The 12,307-nt window shown below is 36.9% G+C and overlaps 1 protein-coding gene across 1 annotated transcript in view; it reads right to left on the reverse strand.

Moving 5' to 3' along the window:
• COL12A1 (collagen type XII alpha 1 chain) overlaps positions 1 to 12,307 on the reverse strand; it is a 129,647-nt gene that overhangs the window by 49,813 nt on the left and 67,527 nt on the right. Inside the window, exons 28-38 of the mRNA XM_004390153.1 lie at positions 10,449 to 10,588; positions 10,073 to 10,205; positions 9,940 to 9,966; positions 9,450 to 9,592; positions 6,812 to 6,941; positions 6,245 to 6,384; positions 5,638 to 5,767; positions 4,316 to 4,458; positions 3,231 to 3,360; positions 2,347 to 2,489; positions 554 to 683 (exon numbers count right to left, since the gene is read on the reverse strand). Of these exons, the coding sequence (XP_004390210.1) occupies positions 554 to 683; positions 2,347 to 2,489; positions 3,231 to 3,360; positions 4,316 to 4,458; positions 5,638 to 5,767; positions 6,245 to 6,384; positions 6,812 to 6,941; positions 9,450 to 9,592; positions 9,940 to 9,966; positions 10,073 to 10,205; positions 10,449 to 10,588 (1,389 nt within the window). The remainder of the gene's footprint in view (positions 1 to 553; positions 684 to 2,346; positions 2,490 to 3,230; positions 3,361 to 4,315; positions 4,459 to 5,637; positions 5,768 to 6,244; positions 6,385 to 6,811; positions 6,942 to 9,449; positions 9,593 to 9,939; positions 9,967 to 10,072; positions 10,206 to 10,448; positions 10,589 to 12,307) is intronic.

A 12,307-nucleotide genomic window follows, 5' to 3' on the forward strand; every position in this document is an offset into this window, starting at 1 on the left:
GTTGACAAGTTGTGGGGTTGTTAACCAATGTCATAAAACAATATGTGTACTGACTGTTTAATGAGAAACTATTTATTCTGTAAACCTTCATCTAAAGTACAATAAAAAAAAATAAGCAAATAAGTAAAATAAAAAAGAAGATAATTGCTAACCATTTTGCTGCTTGATTTGTGACTTTAGGGTCAATCACAATAGAGGATATGAGTCGGAATGGACTCAACAGCAACAGGTTTGGTTTTTGGTTTTATATTGATTGAATTAACAACTGCAGCCTTAGCCAACACCACACAACAAAAAGATTATTCAGAGAAAAAGCAATGGTTTTCCAAAGAAGAAATAAAACTATCTCCAGCAAAGTGAAATATGGAGATTTTTGTCTCCTTTTTTCTTTTCATCATGGACCTCTAGAAAGTTAAAAACAAATTTTGTTTCCATATCATCATTTTTACAAAATTCAATGTCTAACATAAGTGTTAATGCAGTATTAATGTAGTATTTGTGATTCACTGGTAAAGACAAAATTTAAAGATAATGAAAGGTATAAGCCATTTACCTGTTCTTCCATTTCCTGTTAGATGACCACCATCTCCATCCTCATAAACAGCTACAACAGTAATTTTATATGGAGTATCAGGTTGCAGGGGCTGCAGTATTACATTGTTTCTTGTGCCTGGGACTGTCGTCTATAGGAGAAGTTAAATTATATGTTTAATATCAGCTAGAGGACTGCCAGATGGAAAGACAATATTGTCTTATGTCTTCCCATAAACAATAATGGTTTCTTCACATTTTTGTTGCGCAACACTCATGGCAAGACATTTATGTCTATGCTGCCTCTGAGCAACATGGGAGAATGGTTTTAGAATCACAGATCTGTGCTCAAATTCCAGATCAGCCACTTAACAGCTGTGTGAATTGGCATCTCTGAAGGAAGTTGTAAGGATTAGAGGTGATAATGTGTAAGACACCTCAGTACGTTACTGAGTACTGCAGCACTCAGTAATATACGTTTATTTCCTTCATTTTTCTTAATTATGTGCTACAATTTCAAGTATTCCTTCAACAAATATGTACTAAGTACCTACCATGGGCCAGATATGTTGCTAGCTTCTGGGAATATATCGGTGAGCAAAGTGAAATCAGTCTACCCTCGAGAATCAGCTTGGCTGATGTTAGTAGGCGAAAACAATGCATTAAACTACTTCTGTAAAAAAGGAATGAATCAGGCAGATCTCTCAAGCTCTCTTCCAACCCTATGCTTGGCTTTTATAAGCAACATAAATCAGTTATGCCAGTGATTCCCACCTAAAGTCCTGTAATTCCAAATGATAAATTGGAGGAAGAAATTATATTTTTAACCTTTTCAAAAAGCCAAGGGAAATTGCATTATTTGTCATGACAAGGCCAAACAAACTGTATAGCATGGAGCATCTTTACTTTGGCTAAAATCATACCCATTAACTGTGGTAATATTAGTTATCTCATTTTGATCAGAAATGCTAAATGGCAGTTACATGTGTTTTTTATTAATAAAATTGAGGGCTTGAAGTAAAGCTTAATATGTTGGGTTCAAGGAGATTACGTATTTCATCACATGGAGTTCAGAGGGGGAGAATGATTAAAGAAGATGTATGTGGCAAAACAGTTATAAACCACAGACCTAACTGCTTTACAATCAATGTTTTGTTTAATCTTCTACTAACCCATAGCATTTAATCACTAAACCTCAAATGAAGTGCTGAGTTTCTCCATCCATAACAAATGGACATGTATAGTGATGGCTAGGAAGGAGCGACAAGAAGCTTGAATCTGGTCCTAGAGAGGCAACATATGACACTCAAAAATTTGAAGCTAATATGAAAGTCTGTATATTACAAAACCAAAGTGTACTGCAAAATATTGTTTAGAGAAAAGATAGACCAATTAGCGCTGGAATATTTAAAGGAGACCTTGTAAAGGAATTAGATTTAAAGAAAGGGTAGGATTTGAGTAATCACATCTTTTGAACATTAATTTAGATATCCCAGAAATTAATAGGTACCATGTTTCCCTAGACTTAGTTTTTGTGGTGTAATTAGGTGGTTAGCAATATGCAGGTGATCATGACATAGGACAGACTTTCTGATTTGTAATTAGAATAGAATGAGCCCATGTGGTGTAGGAGGTCACACTAGGCACATGCAGGTCGTCCCAATATCATGTCAGAGAAAGCCACAAAAAAGATGATTCACACAAGAGTCAGGGACTCATCCCTAATCAAAGTACACTCCTAAAGGAGAAGTTTAACTTCATCCTCCAAAAAGGCAAAAAATTACAAATGCCCAGACAAATGATTATTAGGCTTACATATTCATCAATTGGATCACCAACAGTGGGAGAATAAATGATCCGGTATTGCTGAACTGGCCCATCAGCATGATCCCAGCCTACAGAGAGGCTGTTGGTTGTCTCCCCAAAGACTCTCATATTTCTTGGTCCACTTCGTGGTACTAAATAAATAAAATACAACAGGTTAGTTGTCTGTCAGATAGCCTGGGGCAGGGAACAGGGGTAGGGGGGTAGGAGGGAGGGTGGTTGGTGAGGAGGGTGGGGGAGGGGATTTCACAGACTTTTCCAAATCAGACTAAGGAAGTTACCTGAAGTGTTTCACTATTTACTAGGATGTTTACTCCATTATGTTAAAATACACACCTTCTATGGTTTTGAATGTGAAATGACATAAACAATATAAAGGGCTACATTTCAGAGCTATGGTTACATGCTGAACTTTTAGTGACGTAAGAGCTAGATTAACCCCAATTTACACACTGAGAAATAGATCATTATAACAACTATTACGCCCTTCTGTTTAATGAAATATGGAGGCTGAGCTCTCACATTTCCAAAGTGCCCACTCAGTGAGAAGAACCACTTCAGGGCAGAAGAAGGGAGGAAACTCCTCCTCATCTGAGTTTTAAATCTCAGATTTAAAAAAAAAAGTGCCGGGAGGGAAAGAACCAAATACCCTCAGCGCTGAGGGCAGCCATCAAACCAGAGCTTTAGCCAGGCCCCCTGAATGTGGGCGGAGCCCAGGCAGAATGACGTGCACACACCAGCCCGCACCTGCGCAGATAAGGAGAGCGCGCTCACCACCCCTCTCTCACCCACCCTGCTCCACTCCTCACTCACTAGGAGAAGCCCTGCTAATATCGTTACAAGGGCATAGGATGGGGAAAGGATTGTCGCCTCACGTGTTCGGCCCTGGCCGGGGCTGGGATTCCCCTCTCCATCTGAATAGAGAGCCACGATGTTCACAGAATAGGGTGTGTCCGGAATCAGTCGCTCCAGGTGCACTGTACGGGTATTTCCTGGCACCACGATCTGGAGGGGGGAAAAAGCCAAATTCTGCCTGACAAAAACCCAAATGCTTACCAAGTCTTTGATCAGTCAATATAATGCTATTTGTAATAAAATGCTGAGCCCAGACACCTCAAAAGCCAACTGCACTTCCACCATGAGCCCTGCCCAGGCCACACATCCTGACTGTTGGATACACATAAGAAAAGGGACTCACACACTAGGAGCAGACTTGTATTAAAATAGAGAGTGACTCCATGCAATGGATAAGGGCAAGAGTTGTCTGAATACATCTTCCCATACACAGGGATATGAAAACTGAAATTCTTACAGAATAGATGTACTGCTCATCATTTGCTAATCTTTGTTCATCATCATTGTTTATCTTTGTAAAGACTTGTAAATTATATTGGTCTATAAATTTACTTTCCCTCAAGTGTTCTGATGCTATACGTAATCAATTTGTCATTTCTGATTTCTAAATTGTAATCTACTTACAAAACTGAATAGTACTATGACTTGAAGATAGGTTGGGCAATTTGTAAGAGCCAATTAAAGCAGACTTCTAAGATATTTTCATAACAGAGACATTTGTACTTTACAGCAAAAGCCCAAACTGACAAGATTTCACAGTGATTTGCATTTATTACTTGGGTTTTTAACTCATAACTAATCTGTATTTTCCTAGCATTCATTTTTGAGTTTATAACTTGCCCTATAATTAATACACCTGCCTTAATTCATTAAAAACCATCATCTAAGTATTATACACATGGAACTTAGCATATATGGGGTTTGCATTCTCACAGGCTCCCACACATTACACAAACACAAGACTGCTTTCATCAGGAAATGAAGTTTCCATGAGAGGCAGTGTCACACCAACAATTCACTTATTGTTCCCAGCCAGCAGCCATAGCAGGAGCCACGGTAGACTCCACAAAATTCTTTTGCTAAGCTCTAAGACAAAATTACTTACAGATTCGGAGGGTCTTGTGCCAGCCACAGGAGAATACACAATGCGATACTGCTGCACAGGCCCGAGGGCAGGGTCCCAGCTAACATCGAGGGTGTTGGGTGTAGGGTTGTACACTTGCACATTTCTTGCCAGTCCTCTTACCACTGAAGAAAGGAAGGCCAACACATTTCTTAAGTCTGTTTCTACATATCGAGCTTTTATTATCATTTTTCCAGAACTACAATGTGTAATAGGATAAAATACTATCCTCCTTAAACTTCTAATCATCTACACATGAAAGCAGATTAAAACTTTTAATAATCAAATTTAGCCAAAGTTAGCCAACTATACCCTTTCTCTATATGGAAGCAAAGTTTCTTCCAATAAAAACAAGCTATTAAAAATGGTAGAACTGGATCACCCAAAAAAGAAGCAAAGGAAAAGGAGCTTCAGTTTTCCAACATAGATAAACGAAATATAGGAGAAGAGAAATGTAATGTCTTCCTTCTAAGTAAAACTTGACAACAGCTATGGGATACATCTAATTCAGTCAGCTAGTGTCAGTTACTCATCCAACATTCAGTAAATAGCTACTGACTGTCTTCTGTGATTAAGAGAAAAGACATAAGGGGAGGGGGATAAATGATACACTCAGTTTTCAATTAACTGCAGCAATAGGGACTTAGAAAAGCATATAAATTAAATCCACATATTAACCCCAACCTCTAGTTTAGCCAATAACATCATCTTTCTAGACCACTAATTTTCTACCAAAGAAAGCTATCCATGCTTGTTTCCTTTTAGCCATCAGCAAGTATGTTTTTAAAGCCAAATAAATATTTATATGTATGCACAGGAGTCTTTAAACAATACTACAAAGAATATTAAAACCACTGTAAACTGGTTTCTCAAGATGTTAATGGCAAATAAAAGCACACCAATTTTTAATGCCAGTAAGACTTACTTCAACAGCAGAGAAGTGTGCAATCAAGTCATGCAATGAACAAATTTCACTATGAACGTCAGTTACAAAACACTGCTTCACACAAATTTGAGACAAAAAGCAAAGCTTAGTGAATTTTCGTCACTGAATCAGCATACTGATGATTGCATACACATTTACAAATCCAGAAATCATTTGAAAAGAACAAAACCCTTATAGATTTATTATTTCATCCACCAAAATGTTAATAATTGGTGGTGTTTGGGAGGTGTACTATGGTTAATTTTTATGTCTTTATCATTTTGAATTTCCCAAATTTTCTTTTAATGGGCCTATATTTTCCTTATAATAAAAATCTAAATTTATAATGGAGAATTAATTTTTCTGCCCTTTTACTTACAAGTCCTTGCAGTATCTGATGTGCGTCCCCCATCACCTTCACTATAAACAGGAATGACTGTAACAGTGTATGGGGTATCAGGCTGCAGATTCCTCAGAATAGCATAATTGGTATTCCCAGGGATTGCTACCTAGAGATTTTAATAAAACATAAAGCACTTCATTTGAGAAACTTGTAAAAGAAATAATACTTCAAACAATGTAATACTCAAAATACTGATAACTCAAGACCACGCCAAAAAGCAAGTTTTATAATAATGGGATATAATGATATATCCCATATGAACAGTTCAAGAGGTTATGAAAACTTTTCTAGCCCCTTATACTCATCCTATGCTCCACCTTTAGGGCTCCCTGGAATGATTATTTATCCTCCCTACCCCAAACCCAAAATCACCCTACCACTCAGGCACAAAGGTACCAATCAATCATCTGTCAAGTTCTATTAAGTGAATAAAACTTCTTCAGCTCTATCATCTGTCAAGTTCTATTAAGTGAATAAAACTTCTTCAACTCTAAAGCAAAGTGGTTAATTCTTTTAGTTCCACTTTTAAATCATTCATCTACAGTTTAAACAAACTAGCATTTTCACTTCAATAAATAATTACCAGTTCCTCTGGACCACCTGCTGTTGGGGCATAGAAAAGCTTGTACTGCCGAGGATTTCCCTCAGCATGGTCCCAGCGAACACTCAAGGTGCTGGTAGAAGGGTCATACACTCTTAGGTTCCTCACCGTATTCAGTGGTTCTGAAATGCACAGAAATCACATCACAGTAGGATCCTGCCAACCAAGCAATCTCAAAACATGTCTTCACTGATATCTCCTGGATACCCTAGAACACTGCCGACCCATAGCAGGCAGCCTACAGATAAGTGTTGAAGTAATGAATGAATGGCTGTGACGATTTGGCACTCAGATCTCATGTCTCCATCACCATGAGACATTTAGACCTCAGAGCATTTTTTTTTAATCCTAGATAGTAATAAACATATTTTTCCTCAAATAGAAATGGATAAGTCCAAGCAAGGATGTTAAAAACAATTTATAGCAATTTTTAAATGCATTTTAGAAGATTAGTAAAACTTTGTGTCACTCAATTGTTTCTGGATAAAGATGTGATTCCATTCTGATGGCAGTTATTAAAGAAGCCACAGGAACTCTGATGTCACTTACTGGTCTTGCCTCTTCCCGTCATCCGTCCTCCTTCACCATCAGGATACAGGGAGGACACAGTGATCGTGTAAGGAGTGTCAGGCTTCAGTTTCTGCAGGACCACGCTGTTCTGCCGCCCTCCTATTGTGGTCTTGAGGAAAAGAGGGATAAGTGTTAACCTCATTAATCTTTAGGAAAAGCTCTTTCCGCAGGAGAGCTCTCTGAGACCCTTGCCAAGTTCTGAAAATACATACAACTGCGATGAAGGTTGAAAACATAACTCATGGTATAATTTTAAATGTAAAAATGCACCTCAAATCGTAAAAAGGATTTTAAGCTTTAGACTGGTGACCCCAAAGGTATTTCAACTTGCTAGGCACCAGCACTGCGAAATTTCATCCAAAACACATTTCACAAAATTCTTCCCCAAAAATGCGTTAATCATAACTAAGCTACAAAGGGGCTTTAACATATGAAAGAACAGCATAATATTACAGGCTCCACACCACACATTGTTATTCTTATTTTTTTTGCAGATGTTTTTATTTGCTTTAGAAATACGTTCAAGTGATTCAGCAAAAGATCTAAACTCTTAGTGTTTCTCAAAGAAAACTGCCCCTAGACCAGCATTCGCTGTATAAAACTACGTGACTTGACCCTTTGCCAGGCCCTACTCAAGCAGGGGTCCCAGTCATCTCCATGATACCAGCCTTGTGGAATGAAGCTTTCCAATTTCTTCCAATTATGAAGCACTAAGACTTTTTATTCATTGCTTAAGACCATCTAGCTATCTTGTTGAAAGAAAACTTGTTAACAGTCTACCAAATTCAGATGTTTATGCCATACTAATCAAAATCTCATGAAAATGGCCTGCTGCCCACAATGAGTGCACATGTGGACAGCTGGATGCGCTAGTAAAGTCCAGATGTTTCTAACTTAGCACCCGTCACTCAAGTAGTCTCTGTTTCAAAAAAAAAAACACAGTAAATCACTGTAGTTATCCTCAATATGAGCAAAGTGAACAACAGTGGCTAATTTTAATAAATGTAATATTTGAGCTTATGAGAAAAGTATCGATATCAGTATAAGCCACTTTTATAAAAACTTCATACTTAACTAATCTGAAGGCATCTACTTAGTAGAACTAGTCTTATGAGTAAGCAGAGAGGTGTCTACCTACTTCTCTTCCCAAAACCTTTCAAAATAATTCTAGCTTTAATGATTCATTATTTCTTGTACTAGCATTAAAATGCAAGTACCCCTAAGAATAACAAACCTTAAGATATTAGCAGCTAATACATTCCATTGGATATGTTTATGAGACTCTTTTTAATTATAACAAACATCTGGGAGATAATAAAAGCCATTCAGGAAAAGCAGCTGGAGGGTTAGTATCACCAAGAAGGTGAACAATTTTCACCTGCTTTATAGTTTTACTTAAATCTGAACTGGCAAAGAAAAAAGAAATTGTTTCTAAAATTAAAATACCATTCCATCTATTTTGTTTTATCTTATTTTATATAAAACTCAGTTGATTATAATCGATATTTAGTTTACTATTGCTAATCTATTTAACTAAAATATATAAATTATCAATCAAAATGCATCATATTACTTAAGACTGGAATTATGGTAGACTCGAAATACCAACTCAAAAGTCGCTCTGGGGATGGGAGAGTTCCTAATCTGGCTAAGCCCATTTACCACATATTATTAGAGACCTCTCCCACACCTTTAACCATTGTCAGTGTATGCCTCTGCTAAGATCTCAAACTGGTAAGAGATATGGCCCATTTCCAGGAGCTCAACAAGTTTGATGATTAAAAGTTAATTATGCATGTCTTTCTAAGGCCATATGAGGAAATATTACAGCCAAAAAAAGTTACAGAAAAAAAATCTGGACTTCACCAAGAAAGGTATTTGAAATAAAATAGAACGCATCACCCTATCTGTACAAAAAGCACGGTGCTTCCTGACCAGGATAATGCGTGCACTTCTAGTCACACACTTCATGAAAGGCAAAGTTAGAGAAGGTCCAGAGACAGACAACCAAAGCAGAGAAATGGACAAAGGCTCTGTTAAATAAATGAAGACTGGAAAGATAAAGACAATGAAGACTGAATTTACAGTCCTAACATCTTTCTAGGGTAGCTCCATTTAGGGCAATATAAAAACATCAAATAGTATGAATTAGGTGAATGGACTCCCAGATCTGGGAATACTAGATCTAGGAGATACCCTGTAATACACACACATACACACACAAACCAGAATAATTGTAAAAGAAACTAAATTTTATAATTTGCTGTTATCTAGCAAACTTTCAACCCTTGATTAACTTAACGAGATATTGATTGGAAATTTAAATAGACTGAAAAATGGTCTAGATTCCTTTATGGATAATCCAGCCTAATAGGTTTTAAGGGGAATGTGGATGTATTGAGGCACATGCCTCATACTTTGAGGCTACCATGAAGAGCAACTATGGCCTTACTGAAAATGTCCACGGAGTCTCTGCATCAGGAGTGAAATGTTCCATCCAATACAGAAAATCTTAAGTCCATTAAAAAATAAATATGAGTAAGCACTGAAGGTGAATGAAGTTTGAAGAAGAAAGGGTAGAATTTATCCAAGTTACCATTTTTATAAAACAAATTACCGTTTGTTCATTGCCTTCCCCTGTTGAAGGTTGGTAAGTGATTCTGTATTTCTGCACGCGACCACTAGCAGGATCCCACTTAACAGTCAAGCTATTAGATGTTCCATTATACACCTGAAGATTTCGTGGGCCACTTTTTGGAGCTGAAAGATTATTGAAAAACTGAGTAAGCAAACAGAATAATGCCTCAAAAAATGTATAGATATTGATAAATTGTTCCTAATAAAAATCAATAAAGTTGTATACTTCTAGGTTTAGAACTAAATTTGACCCTATCATAAAGAAGGTCAGAGGATTTTAAATGACAACTCAACAAAGTATAGTAGTAGCAAAGCAAAGATTTTGAAGAAAGCCCTTTTAAAACAGGCCCCATTTAACACCTGAAAATTTAAAAGGAGGTTGTTCCCACTGGATTACTTTGTTGTAATTTTCACTCATTAATTTATTTACTATTTATTCATTCATGCAATTCAGCAGATTAAATTCTTACCTTGTGTTGTTAAGGGTATCAGACGCACTAAAAGAAAACAGAGTTTGGAGAAACATTATTAATATAGCTGTAGCACTATTTTTTAAAAGTAACTTTAAAATTACAGTGTTCTATTTGAAAGCTGAAAACCTACATGTGCGCTCACTGCCAACCAGGTCATCGCTTTCAGACTCATCAGGATAGATGGCAGTAACTGAAACTTCGTAGAGAGTGTTCGGGTTCAGATTTTCAAACACCAAAGTATTTTCATCTCCATTTAAGATGGTCTTGGGGAAAGAGAAAAAAACTTACAGAAAATTAGGTCACAACTTATACAACACTAAATGGCAATTTGTTGCAACCAGTTAGCCAGATGTCCCTCCTGCTTTATTTAATGCATGTCATGAACTCATATGTCACTAGTTAGAAAAGATGCTGATCTGGCAAGAGAGGTAATACATATTTCAAACAAGATTCCTTACAATGAAATGGTATGTAGAAAAAAAAGTAATAAAAAGAGTTAAGACTACCTCCATCTTATCTGAACTTCCAAAAGGTGCCCAGGTTATTCTGTAGAGAGACACATCTGAAGCCCCATGATCCCAAGTTCCTCTGAAACTCTCTGGTGTTACTTCAGTAATCCTTATATTGGTTGGGGCTGGCACATGTCCTATCATGAGAAAAAGCAGTACTAAGTTTTTGAATATGGCCTACAAACCTAATATAATAAAACTCCCTCGTTTTATCTTAACGGACATGGAAAAACTGATTGAATCCATTGCTTTGATCAGACATCTTACCTGTTCAGTTCACTTTGAAAAAATAAATACAAGATAGAGCCCCTAAAACTGCTATAATATTTATATCCCAGTAATTTTTTTCGTTAAAATGGAGATTTTTTTTAAAGGTACCGTTTAATAACGCTTTTCTCAGGTGTTTCCTAACCTTTTTGCATCTGAAAGTTTTTTGAAAATCTAATAAAAGTCATGGACTCTTGCACAGAACAATATATATAAGCACAGAACACAAACTCTGGCATACAGCATCAGAGAGTTTATGGACCCCCTCGAGTCCATCAGTGGCCTCAAAGAAATGCATGGACTCCAGGCTAAGAGGCCCTGCTCCTTATCCAAGAATGGCACAAACTAAGTATATAGCTCTATTTCAAATTTAAGATAATGTCCAAAGAAACAGTTATTCATTTGTATGTTAACTTTCAGAATTCATTTTTCTAATACCCAAAAGGAAACCGTTTCATTTTTATTTAATAAAACAATACACACATCAATGCAGTTTACAAATGGCAACATCTACGTCGATTTAAACAGCACAAGTATTACATTTTGACAAGTGATTGCAACATACCTACCTAAACATACAGTGAATTTCAACCTGGGAATTTTACCATAGGAAAGAAATTTTGAAAATGTAATGATCTAAGTAATTCATACATAGCTTTTCCCTATAGATCCCTAACCTTAAACACAATACTAAGCAGACTGAACTGACTCTAACCAAACAATAGAGACAACTCCAGAGATGCTGATGAGTGCAGAAATCCCAACTAACATCCCCTCCATTGACCAGGCACTCCAGGTGGTTTTCAGCCTAAGCAGTCTGGAACATCTGGCATCAGTCCTGAGCTTTCATTGCCAATTAATTCTCTATTTCCTGGTAACCAAAGCCAACTACACACAACCCAGAGCTATCAAAAAATTTGTTTCTAATAATTACAATGAAAAGGCCTACTGAGATAAAGAAAGTGGCACCACTTTGACAAGCACAACTGCAAAACAAACCAACCATTAAGGATGCACTTTGGAGGTATCTAAAAGTTATCAGAAAACTGAAGGATAAGAAGCATATAAAAGAGCCCTGGTGACTCAGTGGTTAAGAGCTCGGCTGCTAACCGAAATGTCAGTAAGTCCATATCCGCCAGTTGCTCCTTGGAAACCCTATGGGGCAGTTCTACTCTGTCCTATGGGGTCACTGTGAGTGGGAATCGACTCGATGATGGCAACGAGCAGTTGCAAAGTGGCTAGTCTGAACTGAGATGTGCCTGAAGTGTAAAATACACCCTGGATTTTGAATAATTAATATGAAAAATATAACATAAATATCTTAATCATTTTATACTTATTATATGTCGAAATGATATTTTGACATATCGGGTTGAAGAAAGCTTACACATACTATTAAAATTAATTTTACCTTTTCAAATGTGACTACTGGGAAATAGAAATTTGTATATGTGGCTCACATTATTTTTCTTTTGGATAGTGCTGCTCTAGACTCCCATTTCTTTGCCTCTATTTGGATTAATTATGTACTGGGCATTGTGCTAGGCAGCGGAGATACAAAGCCGTGCAAAATAAGTATACCTCTGCCT

The sequence above is a fragment of the Trichechus manatus genome, unplaced genomic scaffold, assembly GCF_000243295.1.
Source record: "Trichechus manatus latirostris isolate Lorelei unplaced genomic scaffold, TriManLat1.0 scaffold00287, whole genome shotgun sequence".
NCBI classification, from domain to species: Eukaryota; Metazoa; Chordata; class Mammalia; order Sirenia; family Trichechidae; genus Trichechus; species Trichechus manatus.